The following is a 19,297-nucleotide window of genomic DNA, read 5'->3' on the forward strand; positions in this document are numbered from 1 at the left end:
TACCCTACCTTCCCTCTTTAACACATGCAAATTATACAAATCTGTAGGCCTGGACCCTTGACCAAGACCAGACCTTTGAACTGACATGATAAGCTTGAACTGGTTCAACCAGTTTGGCCTCTCTAGTTTCCCTGAGAATGGCCACTGTCTTGACAAATAAGTGTTAACTCAGTTATATGGATAGCTTCTGTGGGAGCAAAACCAGATACCATACTATCTCTTCTTACAATGGCCAAAACTGGAAAGAGCCTATGGTATAGCTGTGGAAAGAGAGGCATAGTGATATACTGTTGGTAGACCTGTGAATTATTATTCTGGAAAATAATTTGGAATTATAACAATAAAGTGACTAAAATGCCCATACACACTAACCCAAAGTCACCACATTTAAGTATATACCTCCAGGAGGTCAAATACAGACAGCAAGCTTCCATATACAAGATTTAAGTGAACAATATGCAAAATAAAGCAATCTGAATCGAAGAAAAAAAATGCACAACGACTCCAGCAATATAAATGGAAAGAACACCACCAAAAACAGCCAAAATTTCTGTGAAACTACAATGAACAAGCTTAGTCCCAAAGAAGAGATAGAAGAATATCCTTCTCTACCTTCCTTACAGGGCAGCTAGATGGAGCAGTAGATAGAGCACCAGCCCTGGAGTCAGGAAGACTTAACTTCCTGAATTCAAATATGACTTCAAATATTTATTATCTGTGTGACCCTGGGCAAGTCACTTAACCCAGTTTGCCTCAGTTTTCTCATCTGCAAAATGAGCTAGAGAAGGAAACCCCTCCAGTGTCTTTGCCAAGTAAACCCCAAATGAGGTCACAAAGACCCAACTGAAAAACTACTAAACAACAAAACCTTCTCTGCAAAGGTACAGAACTGTGGCTGTGAGACTTCATGTAATAACAGAGTTTTTTGATGCATTTTGATGCAGTTTTACAGAATTGGATTTTTTTCCTTGTTTTTGTTTTTTTCTCATAAGTAACCCCAACAGCAGTAGCAGCAACAACAGTAACAGCTAATATACTAGATAGATATAGATATCACTTACTGATGGACTATAGGCTACTGATACTGATGGGATATAGACTTTGGGAACCCCCTTGAGCTCTCCCTGAATTCTTCCCCTTTGATCTGGCTTTTCATGCCCAAATAGCCTAGCCTAGCCCTCCATTAGCTGATTACCTCCAGATTGCCTCTGGCAATCCCTTGATCCTATCAAAATATCTATACCCAAGTCTGTTACCCTAGCTCTCCATTGTCTGTCTTCTCCAGGTAACCTTCAGCTATTTCCCACCCTTATTACCATTCATGGAGTCTGACCTAACCCGGGTCACCACAATCCTATCAAGAGCCTCCCTAAGCCCCTCTTCCCATCACCCCAGACTACTTAACCACCCTAGATCCCTCCCACAGTCTTTCTGTATATAAGTTTCATCTTGCCTCCATGAAGGTGCTCAGATTCAATCTAGCTCAGCAGATTGAATCTGGCCCACTTGTCAATCCAAGCATCACAAAATGGTGAGATTTCTTAAGACTCTACCCAATATGGCATATCTTTAATAAACTTTGTTTTTCTCTTTGGCTGTAAGGAGCCTTGGGTTGAATTCATTTGTCGGGACCCAGAGTGTCAGTATTTTGGGGTCTTGAGCACTCCTAAACCTCAACATATGGTTCCCTGACCTCATCGTGACTTATTATGTGCCAGACACTGCGCTAAGGACTTTACAAACATCTCATTGGGTCCTTACAACCCTGAGAGACAGGTACCATTATTATCCCCATTTTAGAGTTGAGGAAACTGAAGCAAATAGAAGTCAAGTAATTTGACCAGGGACAGGGGCACACAGCTAGTAAGTGCCTAAAGCTGGATTTGAACCCAGGTCTTTGTGACTATAAGAACAGTGCTCTACTACATGACCTAGCATGATAGCTCTCTGGGAGTGATACATTGAAAAATAGAAATGATAGAAAAATAAAAAATAATAAAAGTTTGCCCCCACCCCTAATTTGTGCTTGTTATTTCCTGCTCTAAGATGAATGAATGAGTATCAAGACAAAGTCAACCAGACTGTGATCTAGAGTGCAGTGGATAGACTGCTGGGCTTGGAGTCAGGAAGAGCTGAGTTCAAATCTGGCCTGAGACACTTACTACTTGTGTGACCTTATGCAAGCCATTGTCTCACAGTTTTCAACTGTAAAACGGGGATATTAACACTTAATTTATGGGGCTGTTACCATTTTAAACAACTAAGAATCCAATAAATATGATAAGGTTAAGGAGAGCTTCACATTGAGAACTCTAATTTATGTCCTTTATAACCTGACTAACATCCCCCCCTTTTTTTTTACAGATTTCCACATTTCTTCTTTTATCCCCCTTTTCCCTCCTTGAGAAACTGTTTCATACTCAAATCCTTTTTTTTTTCTTTCATAATGTTTTAATTTAAATTTAGCATGTAAGATTTTATGTGGGGGTTGTAAATTCTCAGAATTTTCCTTTTCAGCCCCTGTACAATACATTCTCTAGATTTTACTTTGGACTGCCTCCCACCTTATCTCCCCAGATTAAAGGTAGGAACCATGAGTTACTGTTCCTATGAGCAGAATCATTTTCTGCCATATCTCTCCCTTCCCTGGTGATCTCCTTTCTCCATGAGAACTGCACTCATGTATGTGGTTGTTGAGATAACCAGTGACTGCTTGTTCAGCATTTCTTTTGATGGGCTAACCTTTCTACAAGACAAAGGCTCTAAGTGCCGATCAAGATCTGAACCTCCCAGTTTGGATGCAAAGCCCTCCTTGTTTCATCCAGCTGTGCTCTCCTCAGAGCCAGAGGATAGAACTTAGCAGGTGTCATAGCTTTGTCAAAGGGTTGTGTATAGGGATAGCCAAAGTTCAATGACTGTATCTTGGGTGGAACTGGTGTCATAAATGTCAACACATTTATACAAAGCTCTATTTTACTGTTATAAGAGCTATATTCATCTCTGCATTAGAGGTGGGAGGGAACAGTGATTTGGAAAGAGAGATAGAAGGAAGCCAGGAGACTTGGATATTGACAGAGGGGAGAGTCAATATAATATTATTTATCTTTCCAGCTTCCCCATATGTGTATTGTGAGCCTCCTGTAACTACTCCACCTTTTTCAATGAAATAGAACCTAGTAAACAATGAGAACTCTTTTAAGTAGTTTTTTTTGGCTACTGAACTAAGAAAGTAAAGCCTTGGGTACAAGTCTCAGTGAAACTATGAACCCAAGGGCTGAAGGGACTAAAAGAGCAAACCTGGAAACTAGTCCTATCAGGCGTGACAAACATTATATGAGCATCACACCAGGATGCTGGTTTTCTATTTTAATGCTCACTCTTTGCCCTCTACCCTAATAAAACCCACAATAATAAAAAGCACTATGTGTGTATTCTCTGAATCTTTTCTTTTTTGCCTCATTATTACATATTCAGTTTTCACTGCCCTGGAATAAGTCATCTTTTTAACATTCATTAGCATATCCATGCATCCATGCCACTGGGCACAGATAAATCTTCTAGTATAAGGACTATCTATTCCTCAGAGGAAGATGAAGATACAGATCAAAACCATTCCATTAATGTTGGTCTTGTAACAACCAGATAATCATAGATTCACAAAGCTGCAAGAGAACTCAAAAAAATCAATTACTATATCTACTAAATCCTGAAGTGCAAATACTCTGTAGAACATCCTGGAGATGAAAACTCTCTTCCCTGAGTTTTAGCCCTACACCATCAATTACATACTGGACATTTCAAACCAGATGCCCTAGAGACTTTGCAAATTCAACATGTCCAAAGCAAATTTCATTAATTCCCTCCCCTGCAACCTGCCATTCTTCCAAACTTTCCTGCTTCTGTCAAAAGCACCACCATTCTTCCAGCCTACCAGGTTCCTAACCTCAGCATTATCCTCAGCTCCTCAATTTCCCTTACTCCACATATCCAATCAGCTAAATCTTATACCTCCTACCACCAAAACATCTCTAACATCAGACTATTCTCTTCTCACATAGCTAACACACTTGGAGAGAGAAAGAGAGAAGGAGAGGGAGAGGGAGAGAGAGGAGGGGAGGCAGAAAGAGAGACAGAGAGAGAGACAGAGAGCAGGGAGAGGGAGAGAGGAAGGGAGGGAGGAAAAGAGACAGATGGGAGAGAGGGAGAAGAAGGATGGAGGGATAAGAGGAAAAAGAAATAAGACAGGAAGGAAGGAGAGAGAGGAGAGAGAGAGAGAGAGAGAGAGAGAGAGAGAGAGAAGGGAGTGAGGGAGGGAGGGAGGCCAATCACATAATCAACAATGCAGAGATGGGGACTTCAGCTTATTGTGCTCAGAGCAACAAGCTGCACTGAACAAATAAAAAAGGAGTCAGTGAGTTCCAAGCATCATAGGCTTTGGTTACATAAGCAGAATGGACACGATAGAATTTCAAAGAATAAATAAGGGAAGATAATGATTTATAGGCCAAAGAATAGATGGCAGAAGGGCAAAAGAGGAAACCAGTTAGGTAACATTGGAGCTACAGTTGATATCACAAGTTTAATTTTGCAGATTCTAGCAAGAACAAAAAGGAAGGAAAGAAGGAAGGAAGGAAGGAAGGTAGGAAGGAAGGAAGGAGGGAGGAAGGGAGGGAGGGAGGAAGGGGGGAAAGGGGGAAGGGAGGAAGGGAGGAAGGAATGAAGCAAGGAAGGAAGGGAGGGAGGGAGGGAGGGAAGGAGGGAAGGAGGGAGGGAGGAAAAAAAGACTCATGATGTAAAGACAAGAAGCTTCTGAGTTATGCACAAGTCTTTAGCCTCTCTCATATCTCCTTTCTGAGCCATGCTTTTTCCTGTTTTCTCACTATCCTCACTTATTCCCCACTTTATAGTAAAGTCACAAAGTATCAAAGCATATGATAATTTCCTTTGGAGGATCCTATTGAGTAATCAAAATTTTCTGCCTGTTCATTCTCTGTAAACATTGTTGGTGCATACGTTGCAATTATTTTCATGGTTTTTATGTTTGTTTTTAGGGTTGTTGTTTTTTTTTCTAAATACTTATCATGAGTATTGTAATGTCAGATGATCAAATGCCCTAAGCTCCATTGAATTCTGCTGGTATTCCCATGTTGTTTCATCGTGGGCTGGCAATCACTGCTGTGGTCACAGTCTCTGCTCCTCTCAGTGTCTCTGCTGGATTCATCCCTCTGTTAGTCTCTGCATTGTGTTCTGGTCAACTCTCTTGGGGTTTGCTCCATGCTACTGGCATTCTGAGGGTTATCTTTTCAGGTCATCCATGCAATCTCAGATTATATTGGCTGTGGTGTACTGGTAGACAGCTGGTTCTGGGGTAGGGTGTGACCTAGACCCATGACACACTTTTAAGATGAATCTGCATTTTTAACATTTCCTCCATCACATTTCTTAAGTCTAGAATAGTTGTGTTAAACTCAAATAGAAAGGGGGTCACTAAACAATACCTAAGGATCCCTGTGAGGGGCATATTGACTTAGAAAACCATGTTAATAATTGGGGGCAGCTAGGTGGACTGGAGTCAGGAGGACCTGAGTTCAAATCCGGCCTCAGACACTTGACACATGTACTAGCTGTGTGACCTTGGGCAAGTCACTTAACCCCAATTGCCCTGCCAAAAAGCAAAAAAAAATTTTAAAAAAAAGAAAACCATGTTAATATTATCCATATTCTACTGTATTTTTCATTTATTTTGTCAAATATTTTTCAATTACATTTTAATCTAGTTCCAGAATAAAAGGACACTTTTGACACCTTTGGTCTACACAATCAACAATTTGTAGCATTTGCAGATTACTGAGGTGTAAGGCAGAACTCTAATAAAGCCAGGTTTATTCACTTTATCTAAGAAAAGCTGGGCAGTGTACCCCCAGGCTAAATTAGGTTTTTCTTTTCTAAACTTAAAGTCTGAGTACAGATTAAAGCCTGTTACAGATAACTATCTAACCGAGGGCTAGATACTCACAAATATACCCCAAATCCTCTGGGACTAAATTGAAAATGAATTTGCCAGAACAAAAGGTAAACTAAGGAAGTAGAGCGAAGTAAAGGCAGGGACTCTCCCGAGTTCTCCCCAAAACCCCTCCAAATATCTTTTAAAAATTAGTCTAAATAAATTCTAGAGCAGTGGAACCCACAAAAAGATGGCGTGAAACAAATTTCCAGCCCAAGACAACTTGAAAGGATGGCAAGAAAGGTCTGTTGCACCAGGGTGAGACAGGAGTATAGTCTAGCACAGGCTGTGCCAGCACAGACCTAGCCCCAGCAAACCCAGAGCAGGCAGGCCTGGCCACAGTGGCAGATTCCAAACCTCTCAGCCCACAAACACCAAAAACAACTTAGAAGGTCGGAAGAAAAAGTCTATCAAACCTGGGTGAGAGTGAAGTGCATTCCAGCACAGGTCACATCAACACAGCCCCAGGCCAAGCAAACCACAGGCAAGTCTTTGGAGTGACTGACTCAGCAGTTGCTGCTTCCAGAGCTCTCAGCCCACAGATGGTAAGGGGGTCAAACAACTGCTCAGGAGATTACAAGGGTCTTTTTTCCTAACACTGGGGCAGGACTCTGTGGCTTTGCCTATATTCAGATCTGGGTTGCAGTCCTGGGTGGCAGTTCCAGGGAGAGGAGGAGCACTAGTATGGCAGAGCTTGTAGCCACAGTGAAGGGGGGGGGGGACCCTTCCTCACAGTTCCAGGGCAGAAAAGAATGCTTGTGGTTACTCATAACCTGGAGCACAGGCCAGAAAAGTACTAAACACCTCTCCTTAGATCATACACCTTGGAAGAACTGAACACTTACAGGTCCCTAGAAGTATCTCTGAAAACACTGCATAAAACCCCTGAAGCTTGGGACAGAGCACCCTCCACCCTGGAAGCAGAGCCCTACTTTAACAAAGTGTCAAAAGTCAAGTAATAGGCTGGGAAAATGAGCAAACAACAGGAAAAAACTGACTATAGAAAGTTACTATGGTGACAAGGAAGAGCAAAACACAGATCCAAAAGAAGCCAAGAAAGTCAAAGATCCTACATCAAAGGTTTCTAAGAAAAATATAAACTAGTCTCAGGCCATGGAAGAGCTCAAAAAGGATTTTGAAAATCAAGTAAGAGAGGCAGAGGAAAGAATGAGAAGAGAAATGAGAGTGATGCAAGCAAATCATAAAAAAAACAAGTCAACAGCTTGGTAAAAGAGATGCAAAAAAATACTGAAGAAAGTAACACCTTAAAAAATAGACTAGGCCAAATGGTAAAAGAGATCCAAAAACCAGTGAGGAGAAGAATGCCTTAAAAAACAGAATTGGCCAAATGGAAAAGGATATTCATAAGCTCACTGAAGAAAATAATTCCTCAAAAATTAGAATGCAGCAAATGGAACCTAATGACTTTATGAGAAATCAAGAAACAATAAAATGAAACCAAACATAAGAAAAAATAGAAGACAATGTGAAATATATCATTAGAAAAACAGCTGACCTGGAAAATAGATCTAGGAAGGGTAATTTTAAAATTATTGGACTACTTGAAAGCCATGATCAAAAAAAGAGCTTAGACCTCATCTTTCAAGAAATTATCAAAGAAAATTGACCCAATATTCTAGAACCAGAGAGTAAAATAGAAAGTGAAAGAATCTACCATTCAACTCCTGAAAGACATCCCAAAATGAAAACTGCCAGGAATATTAGAGTCAAATTCCAGAGTTCCCATGTCAAGTAGAAACTATTGCAAGCAACCAGAAAGAAACAATTCAGGCATCATGGAGCCACAGTCAGAATAACACAGGATTTAGCAGCTTCTACATTAAAAGATCTGAGGGCTTGGAATATGATATTCTGGAGGGCAAAGGAGTTGGGATTACAACCAAGACTCACCTGCCCAGGAAAAATGAGTATAATCCTTCAGGGAAAAAAATAGATATTCGATGAGATAGAAAACTTACAAACATGCTTGATGAAAGACCAGAGCTGAATAGGAAATTTGACTTTCAGATATAAGATTCAAGATAAGCAGAAAAAGGTAAACAGGAAAGGGAAATCATAAGGGACTTAATAAGGTTAAACTGTTGACATTCCTACATGGGAAGATGATATTTGTAATTTATAAGACCTTTTCTCATTATCAGAGTTGTTAGAAGGAACATAGATAGATAGATAGAGAAATACATATAGACAAAGGGTACAGGGGTAAGGTGAATATGAAAAGATGAAATCTAAAAAATAAAATTAAGAGGTGAGAGAGATATGACCGTTCAAAACTCAAGAATAACAGCAAGCATTTATATAGTACCTACTATGTGCCAGAGGGGCAACTTTGTGGCTTAGTAGACAGAGCACTGGGCTCAGAATCAGGAAGACTCATCTTCATGAGTTGAAATCCAGCCTCAGATACTCGGTAGCTATGTGACGCCGAGAAAGTCATTTAACCTTGTTTGCCCTGATTTACTTATCTGTAAAATGAGTTAGAGAAGGAAATAGAAAACCACTCCAGTATCTTTGCCAAGAAAACCCCAAATGGGGTCATGGAAAAGTCAGACACAGGTGAAAATGTCACAACAAAAAAGAAAAATTATGGAGAAAAGGAGAGGGGCCACATTACTGGAGGATACATATTTGTCCTACTTTTCAAAAGAGAGAATAGGATGGAGTCTGAAAACTATAGTCCAATAAACTTGATTTCAATTCGTAGACAAAATCTAGATAATAGTCATTACACAGACGAGGAAATTGAAGCCTGGAGACAGTAAAGTCAGGCAGAGAATTACAACTAGAGCTGTGACCATAACCTAAGTCTTCTGGCTCCAAGTCCAGGACTGTTCCTATTACCTCAAACATGTATTAGGTTATAGCTCAGCTATTTCACCCTTTTCCCTCAAATATCAGCTTAAACTTCCCATAAACAGGTTATGTAGCATCCTACCATATACATTTTTTCCTGATCTTTCCTTGACTGGGGCTTTTCGTATTGAAATGATTGCCTATGGCCCATGAAGGCCTTTCTATCTATATACATCAAGCCATGTTTTTCTTCCAAAGACACAACCATCAGTAGAAAGGAAAGACAAATACATATCACTCATCTCTCTACGTCATTTAATTTCCTAACTGGTAATTCAAAGTCCCTAAATGGGTCAGCTAGGGGGTATAGTGAATAGAGCACCAGCCCTGAAGTCAGGAAAACCTGAGTTCAAATCCAGCCTCAGACAATTGACACTTACTTGCTAGCTGTGTGACCTTGGACAAGTTACTTAACCCCAATTGACTTGCCTTCCCCCCTCCAAAAGAAAAAATTATATAGAGCCACAAAGTCCCTAAAAGTGCTTTCCCAATTTCTTCTGACCATATCATCAATTCCCATGTAATTCGACATTTAGATGAGGGGACATAGGGTAGACTAGGGCAATACAGTGAGGCTCCTGGTTACTGAGGATCCATTTGGGCTTGTGTTTTTCCTCTAATACAAAGAACCAAAATCCAACCTCTTTATTGGTTGTTGGGATGTAGAGCCCTCCTACTTCTTCAATGGGATCTGCTCTCCTCAGAAAACTTGTGGGAAATAAGTCTATTCTTTATTATTTGAATTTAAGCCTATAGTTACTATATCCAGTCTCCAAACTTCCAAAGTATGGCCAATAAACTACAATTGTTCAGATACTTTCAATGTTGCATCAACTACATTCAACTCTAAAGCAAAGGCAGGAAGAGGTAGTTCTATTCAATTCAGCATTTGCTAATTGTCTTCCCTGTGAAAGACAGTCTTTCTAATGGTAGCCATGGGAGGAGGGGAGAAAGTAAAAAAAGGGAGGAGAGGGTGATGTATATGATATCTTTATTATATATTTAAAAGGAATATCAAGTTGTACATAATAGTTTTGCAATTTCATGTGCAATTACCTATTTATTACACTATGTTATAGAAATGCTTGTTTTATTTCACAAATTTAAAAAAACATTTTTAATTTTAAAAAATGATAGGAAAGATTCCAGGGATACAGGAGAAATCTGGACAAATACCATGAAGAATGTGAGTCTAGAAAGATCACTTTCACCTTGGATTATAAAGGAACTCTTCTTAGCAAATTAACAGAAATTAGTTGATCAGATTAACTCCTAAAAGGGTGCTAAAAGAATAGAAGAGAGGAGATTTGAAGAAAAAGGTTAAGAATAATAAATATGTATATGCACATGTATTATATATACACACATATATACATATACATTCATACATGTATATATACATACAAACATATGCTTGTGTGTATGTATGACTATAAGGCACTACTCAGGATTTGCCCTCTGGTTGATTACTTTATGGGACACTTTACTTCCTGTTAGTGACAATAAGCATGTACTTTGTTTATTTGGGAGAAAAGAATTAAAGACATGAAGCTAGTTTATTCCCAAACACAGGCTTATTTTACAATCATCAGTGAAAGTGGCAGTATCACTGTGAACTTTCAAATGTCAACAAAGAGCACTTCCAACCATATTGACTCAGGACAAAACACCTATTTGGAAGTGCAAGGCACAAGGGCTAATTAGTATGGTGCCTTTGAACACAGTATACCAAAAAGTAATTCAGTTGTAAATTTAACCACCCTAGTGTTTTGCTACCCAATTATCTAGCCCTATTCATAACAGTTGATAGTGTCACAGGAGAGTTCAAAGGTTCTTAATTGTTTGTCACAGAACTCTTTGACAATCTGATAATGTCCATGAACTCCTCAGAATGATACTCAAGTCACTTCCCAATGTGGCATTGCCAGTGGACAAGTCACAATTCACAATTCTGGGTAAGGTTCATTTGCCAGGCTGGGGCACACATCCAAGGCTTCACTGACTCCCCTCACTTGGCTCAACTTTGGTGGCTATGGCAATCATAGCCTTAAGTCCCCATCACTAGACCTCTGGTGGTTCCTCTGACCATTCAAAACTCATAATAATAACAGCAAGCATTTATATAGTGCCTACTATGTGCCATAGGGACAGCTTCGTGGCTTAGTAGATGGAGCACTGGGCTCAGAATCAGGAAGACTCATCTTCATGAGTTCAAATCCAGCCTCAGATACTCAGGAGCTATGTGACCCCAGGAAAGTCATTTAACCCTGTTTGCCTCGATTTACTTATTTGTAAAGTGAGTTAGAGAAGGAAACAGAAAACCACTCCAGTATCTTTGCTGAGAAAGCCCTAAACAGGGTCATGAAGAGTTGAACAAAACTGAACAACAACAAATCTATGTTCCAAGCACTATGATAAGCACTTGACAAATATTATCTTATTTGATCCTCCCAACAGCCCCATAAATTAAGTGTTATTATTATCCCCATTTTACAGTTGAAAAGACTGAGATAATGGCTTGCCTAAGAAGCCTAAGATGCTTGTCTCTCAGGCCAGATTTGAACTCAGGTCTTCCTGACTTCAAGTCCAACAGTCTTATGCACTGCACTATCTGACAGCCTCTAGACCACAGTCTGGTTGACTTTGTTTTGATACTCATTCATTCACCTTAGAGCAGGAAAGAACAAACACAAAACAGGGGTGGGGGCATCATATGTTCACAGCCAAGCATCAGCCCTGGTAGGGAAATTATGATGCTGGTGCTGCCTCTCTCCCTACTCTGAAACTTACAGCAGTGCTTTCATCCATCATCACCGGGAAAGAGACAGGATGAGTTCTTTTGTTGGAGCCTTTCAGACTTACACTCAGTTCTGTCTCAGCAGCCAATTAAAAGACTTTTCTTCACTACATAGTAAGAGGCTGAGAAACATTTACAGAAGAGTTGCACATGCTCTGAAGTAAAAGGGTGAGGTACTTTATTACGCACCATCATGCATTCCTGGAAGCAGGTTCCTCATATCTTCAAATGGGTTGGCACTTGGCAGAGAAGGCGGCACAGGTGTGAAGGACTGGACCATATTAGCCACTCTCCTGTTACACTAAAAAAGCTGGTTATTATTTTGCCTTAGAATTATCCTTTTTGTGGGTGGCAGCTTCCTTCTCTTTTGTCTAGGGGATGCAGTAAGTGTGGATTTATCCAGTAAGACTTAAAGCTCATGTCTCCAGCCAACAGGAGACTCCTCACAATCTTCTTTTTCATACTGAGTTTAAAGAGCTCCAATCATACCCAAGAAAAAACTTAGTCAACCACAATAACATAGAATAACTATATTTAGTTCTTTTACTCATAACCATAAAAAGAAAAGAAATTTAAAACTAAAAGACATGTCCTGAGAAGGCCAAAATGTTTGTATTCAAGCCTGAGGAACATAGAAGTTTAAAAGAGTAATTGTAATTAATCACCATGAATAATTAGTTAATTTGATTAACATTTCAAGTACTTGGATTCAAACTTCATTCTTCCTGCTGTACAGAGGCCACAGTGGGCTCTGCTTTCATCTGCCTAGGCACCTTGGGTCCAAGCCAACTGCTGTTTTTTCTGCTTAATATCCTCCTTTACATGAAAAACCTCAGGGAATCCAGGTCCCTGCAGGGTATGGTCAGACCAAGATTCTTAGTCCTATCTAAGAGGGATGGGGGAAGGGACAGAACATATCTTGGCACTCTGATGCCACTGCCCTTTTGCCTTCTATGTCCTTGACCTTTCTTCCCTAGGTCATGCACCTGTAATATCCAACATTATTTTCCTTCCTACTAAACATTCTAGCTGCCTCCTTCACTGACACAGGCTCACACACTCGGGCATGCCACGGCAAAGAGGAACGGGGGAAATGATATTAATTATGCAAAGAAATGGCTCCCAGCAGTAAGCACCCTAGATGCAACCTACCCGAAGTTTTCTTACTCTTTTACTAATAGGTCTTCCTCCCAACAGCTTGGAAATGCAAACCCCTTAAAAATCAAATAATGAAAAGACCCTAGGTATGAAGAGACTGGTGGCAGTGGGAGAAAGAAGTAAAGTTGCTTTTCCAACAGCCCTGGACTGTGGTCTATTAGTGAAAGAGGAAAGAAAACATCAGATAGGGCTAGCTCTGGGTAGTTGGCTTCAAGATTAAGATGGTATATATGGTAGGGAAAAGAATAGAGTGAGCTTTAGAGGACTGAGCTTTGAATCCTGGCACAAGGGTTTATTACTGTGTGACCTTTTAGCAGATCATTTAACCTCTTTGTGCACAAATTTCTTCATCTGTAAAATAAGCAGGATAAAGAAGATGATTCTATGTTCCTTTGAAGCTCTAATCTATGCTGCCACCTTTTCTGTCTGGGATGGGTTGAGTTTTTTGTCTTGTTTTTTTCTTTTTAGCATGTGGCTCAGTACCCAAACTAGGAGTAGAAGAACTTACAATTCACTCTGGGAACAAAACAGCTATTTAGGTTTCTTTGGTGGGATATGTAAAAGAGGAGAACTTTAATTTAGACCATTTTGCTACCAAATATGTTAGTAAATTGTGCAAAATTGCTTGGTAAGAGGGGATTTTGGAAGAATTGGCTAATGAGCATTTTAGATTTATCTATAGAATTCTAAAACCTCTGCAATTCTGTCTCAACTACCAACATTGGCTAGGCCACAGAAATGAGCCAAGGAAAAAGAAATATTTGTCCATGGGGTCATTAAATTCCTGTATTTATTCAAGATCTAGACCTGGAACAACTGAGCCAGTGAAAGGATCATTGGTGTTAAAAAAAACCGCTCCATTCCCACATAGTTTATTTTCATAGGACCATTTATAATGCTTTGCTATATTTTCTTCAACCTTTTTCCTTCAATATTTTCTTCAATCTTTTTCCTCCATCTGCCACTTTCTATATTTTTTGATTTCCCCCCCCCAACCCCACTTGCTTTCTGCTTCTTTATGAGACATTGGACTAATTGCCTTCAATTCTTTGTTTCATCTTTTTTAGTGTTTAATCTCCTTTTTCTTTTTTAAACCACCTTTCTCCCCAAACATCAACCTTCCTGCTGCTCCTTTTATTTAGGTCTTTAAATACAGCTCAGCCCAAAGTATTTCCTGAGAGATATTAGCATGATTAAATTGGGTTTTCTGTGTGGTTTTAGTTAGTTTTCAAGTTCCAAGAAGCTTTCAATCACAGTTGGAACAGGATGAATTTTATTTAACAAGATAAAACTATAGATAGTTGTCCAAGAAAATCTGTCTGTCAGACTTATGTAGTAGCAATTTAGATTTGAAGATCTTTCCCACCCATTAATAGGCCATGTGACCTGCTTACATCACAGGAAACCTAATTCATGTGTGGTGGAAGGAGCTTCCTGACAGGAAAAGGAAGTTATATCACAGGAAAAGCTGAGAGAGAAAGGGGGGGAGAGAGAGAGAGAGAGAGAGAGAGAGGTTATTGGCTGCAAATGGCCATCATGATCATTAGAGCTGAACAGACTGTGGTAGCTGTACTGTGAGTTTGTTTTTGGGAAGACCCCAGCAGGGGGTCAGAGAGGTTTTGGGATGGCAAGGCTCCATGTTGTGATATTGTGTTTTAAGTTCCTTGCTGTTATGATAAAGTGGGCTTACTGGTTGTGGGAGCAGATTGTTTGGTTATGGTTCTCTGGTGTCTGAATAAATGTTATACTTCTACCTTCTAGATGAAGAGTCTCTCATACTTTGCAATACAGAACTACATAGGCATATTCACGATAATCATTGATGCTGTTTATTGCCTTACTGATACAACTTATCACACAGATTAATTATAATTACAATTATTAGTTAATTACATGTAAGTGCCCACTACATAGAAAACATTGTGAAAGGTACTGAGAGATCCACAAGGGATAATATGAAATACTCCCTGCTTTCAAGAAGCTTATAATCTACCACGACATGATAGTCACTGAAGATTTTTGTTGTTGTTGTTTTTTAATTTTATTGTGAAAAAGAACATGACTGTATTTAGGTAGGCATGGGTCCTAATTTTGAATATTTTAAGATTCTTCTTTTCAATTGGATATGACTGATTTTAAGTGTCTTCCAACGAGGCAGGATACTGGTAGGTTCAATATTATATTAGTGACTCAACAGTAATGACAATCTGTTCATGGACAACTGGCATTTGGCATGATCCATATTTCCTAGCAAATATAATTTAAGAACATGTTAATCTGATTCCCAATCACATATGCAGGTGGATGGACATCATTACTGCCATAGGCAATGGACATGTCCCAGGCATCAATGATGCCCACACTTAGATCCTGGAAAACGTCTTTCAAAACCAAAGACTGGATATAACCATGAAAGTCACTAACTCTCTCAGGATCATTATTAATTCCCCTGGTATTTTCACCCCTAAGGATTACTTTGGTGTCTGGGCTTCTCAGGAACAAGCGTTCAATGGCCTTATGAACATTAATGGCCCTTCGGATAAAGATGTCAATGGGGAAGAATCTAAAGTGTTGGCCCAGAGAAAAGACAATAATAGTGTTTCTGTCTCCTGGTATCCTGTCAATGACACGGGCGAGGTACTCATTCTCTTTTGCTGAGTAGCTGTGTGAGCCAACCAAAGGGTAGCCATGTCTTTGCCACTGAATGCAGATGTTCTTTTCCAAGTCCACAACCAGTTGACGACGGAGTTTCCCATATCCATGGAGGTCAATGGACTTCAGTGCTGATGTCAAAAGGAAAAAGTAAAGGCACACATTAAACAAAATAAGTAATATCCTATTGAATGGCAAATTGAATACGACACAACCGCATGTGACCAACAGCAGGCTCCCATGTGAGAAGAGAAATACAAATGAACTGAATGATATAAAGTCACATCCAAATGCAGTGTTATGTGTCTGGGTAGTGTTACTAACTGATAGTGTACTAGTGTTAGTGTACTCACATTGATACTTATTTACACACTGTCTCATAACATTCTCCAACTACTCCTTGTAGCAGACTCATTTTCCCAAATAGATTGTAAGCTCCCAAAGGACAAGAACTATGTCTTATACTTCCTTTAATCACACACCTTGACTACCACAGGGCTTAGCCTTTATAAATTCCTATTGTCTCAAAATGAATGAAACTCCACTGAGGAAATAGCAAATCTGGCACTCAGAACCATGAATTGGCACACAGTGTGGTATGGTAAATAATCCTACCTCTTCACTCTGTACCCTTAAATAAAACATTCTGTGTAGCATAGACAAAGCCAGGATTCCAAAGCCCCAAAGAAATACTCAGAAAACTCTTTGTTAGTTGCAAATAAACAGCTCTCTGGTACATTTACAATGCAGAGACAGCACTGGCAAGTATTTGGTCTTATAGAGACAGAGAAAGGAAATAGATTTCAGGGCTTTTCTCCTGTTCCCTGATTCTGGCTACTCTGTCTTCCTCTTTAGGTTAAAATCCAGCCAAACTTGACTTTTCTGTATTCCTCACACGTGACTCTGTGTCTCTGAACTCTATGGCTTTGTGCTGGCCATCCCCTATGCCTAGAATGCCCTCCTTCCTCATCTCTGCCTTCAAGCACCACCTTCTACATGATGCTTTTCCTGTTCTACCCAACTGCTAGTGACCTCCTTCCCAACCTATCTTGAAGTTAATTATTTAGCATTCATTTTTATTTATTCTGTTTATATTTATTTATATACTTATCTCCATTAGAATATCTGGTTGCAAGGAGGAGTGTTTCATTGACTGTGTTGTATTCCTAGAGCCCAGAAGAGGGCCTGGCACACAGTAGGCATTTCATAAAGGCTTATCGATTGTTTGAAATGTATCAAAGCATTCTGATTTATTGAACCAGAGTGTTTCAACAATCTGGCTAGCAGCTGTTGTGGGGGTGAAAGAACAACACAAGCCCAACAACAAGAATGCTGCCAAAGCCTAGGTTCTTTTGATCTGCTTTACTAAGGAAAGCCACATTAAGGGGTTGACAATCTCACTTTAATTCAGCATACAAATACCATTCACTTAGTTTAGGGGGAAAAGCCAGCACCCTGAACTTCAGAGAAAATACAAACAAATTACAAACATTGACAGACAGACCAAATACAATTCATAGTTACCAACATCTAGGCTCAGCCCGGGAACTCATAACAAGGGCTGGCCCAGAGTCACATGCACCACCATGGCTGTGGGTAAGAGCTCCAAAAAATAGAAAGCCAACCCCTGGTTTTATATCTTTTTCAGGGTCAAGGGTGAGTCACACATGTGACTTACCCACATGACCTGAAATCATCACAAAGAGGCGACTTAAGCCCACATGGTCTAAAAGCCTCTGATGTCCCAAACATGCCACTCAAACCCATGTAAACTAGGTCCTCCCCTGAGGCAAGGAGGTCACCAAGGACTCCCAATCTAATCAAGGAAACAAAGGCTAAACTCTTCAAGGGCACTTGGTTGAACTGAGTGCTAAGAGCACATTTTGGTTGACCGCACACAGAGATATCATGTAACACTGTCAGAGTCAAGTCAAGTCAATAAATATTTATCAAGCACCATGTGCCTGGCACTGCACTGAGCACTAGCAACACAAAAACAGGCCAAAGAAAAGGCAGTAAGTCTGTCGATAAACATTTATTAAGCATTTATGTACCAGTAAGGAAGATAGGTGGTACGTTGAATAGAGTGCCAGGCCTGGAGTCCGGAAGATTCTTCTTCCTAAATTCAAATCTGGCCTCAGACACTTACTAGCTGTGTGACCTTGGGAAAGACTCTTAACCCTGTTTGCTTCAGTCTCCTCATCTGTAAAATGAACTAAGTTGGAGAAGGAAATGGCAAACCACTAGGGGTCTGCCAATGAAAATGTCTGAGGTGAGCGATGGATTGGCATATGTGAGGAAAATCAAGGAGTCCAGTGTCACTGGATCACAGTGTGTAGAGGGAATTAGATAGAAGAAAAATGGAAATGTAGGAGGGGGCCAAGTTACAGAGGGCTTTGAACACCAAAGTGAGCGTATTATGTTTGATCTTAAGGGTGAAAGAGAACCACGGTTATTTGTTGAGTTGGATGAAGGAGGGGAACATGATCCGACCTGAACTTTAGGGAGATTATTTTGACAGCTTAGTGCAGGGATGGGGAACCTGAAGCCTCAAGGCCACATGTAGTCTTCTAGGTCCTCAAGTGCAACCTTTGAGTCCAAGTTTTACAGAACAAATTCTTTTATTAAGGGGATTTGTTCTGCGAAGTAACCTCAGCAGTAATAGGGAAGGCAGGAAGAGAGGTGGGTTTGGGAGAAAGATATTGAGTTCCACTTTGGGCATGCCAACTTTATAATGTCTATGGCACATCCAGTTTGACATGTTCAGTAGGCAATTAGAGATCAGGAGAAAGGTTAAGGCTAAATATAAAGACATCTGAGAATCATCTGCTTAGAGATGATGATTAAAACTATGGGAGCTGATGAAATTACCATGTGAAATAGTAAAAAGGCTGAAGAGAAGATGACCCAAGACAGAACTGCTTGGTGGGTGTGACTTGAATGAAGATCCAGCAAAGGTGACTAAGGAGGGGTCAGATAAGGAATAGGAGAGCCAGAAGAAAACAGTATTGGGAAAACCTAAAGAGGAAGAGAAGAGGATGACTGGCAGTGTCGAAGGCTACAGAAAGGTCAAGAAGAATGAAGATTAAGAATAGGTCATTAAAATTGAAAATTAAGAGTTCACTGGTAACTTTGGAGAAAGAAGTTTCAATTGAATGATGAGATGGGAAGTCAGAATTCAGAAATTTAAGAGAATGAGAGGAACAGAAGCCTTCTTAAGGACTTTAGCCACAAAATGAAGGAGAAATTGAGGATGATAGCTGGCATAGATGGATAGGTCAAGTGAAGGTTTTTGGAAGATGGGAGAGACATGAGTGTATTTGTAAGCAGTTGGGAAGTAGGCATTAGAAAAGGAGAGATTGGAGTTAGTGACAGTCAATAGAAAAGGAGAGATTGGAGTTAGTGACAGTCATAAAGACCAAGGAAGCAATCTGCTAAAGAAGATGGAGTAGAATGGCATCCCTTGTACATATTGAGGGGTTTGTCCTGGCAAAGAGAAAGACCACCTCTTAATGTCAGATAGGAATGAAGGATGAAGAAGTGGTTGAAGGCATCAGAGTGGTGTAAGATGAAGAGGAAGGTAACAGAGGTGAATGGACTCAAGTTTTTTCAGTGAAAAATGAGGCAAGGTTCTCAGCTGAGAAGGTGGGGGTAAGGAAAGTCATCAGAGTTTTCAGGAGGGATGAAAAGGCTTGGAAAAGCTGCTATGGTGAGTAGGATAGGGAATTTATTGGAGAAGTGTAAAAGAATTGCCTTGCCATAATGACAGCTCACGTGACATTAAACAGCATAAATTTATAGTGTACCCAGTC

The 19,297-nt window shown here is 40.0% G+C and overlaps 1 protein-coding gene across 1 annotated transcript in view; it reads right to left on the minus strand.

Annotated features, from left to right (window-relative positions):
- Positions 1-15,080: 15,080 nt before the first annotated feature.
- The window catches only part of LOC118836747 (NXPE family member 4-like), a 140,077-nt gene continuing 135,860 nt past the window's right edge, over positions 15,081-19,297 (minus strand). The window contains exon 6 of the mRNA XM_036743937.1: positions 15,081-15,616. Within this exon, the coding sequence (XP_036599832.1) occupies positions 15,081-15,616 (536 nt within the window). The remainder of the gene's footprint in view (positions 15,617-19,297) is intronic.

This window comes from Trichosurus vulpecula, chromosome 2 (assembly GCF_011100635.1).
Source record: "Trichosurus vulpecula isolate mTriVul1 chromosome 2, mTriVul1.pri, whole genome shotgun sequence".
In the NCBI taxonomy this organism is placed as follows: domain Eukaryota; kingdom Metazoa; phylum Chordata; class Mammalia; order Diprotodontia; family Phalangeridae; genus Trichosurus; species Trichosurus vulpecula.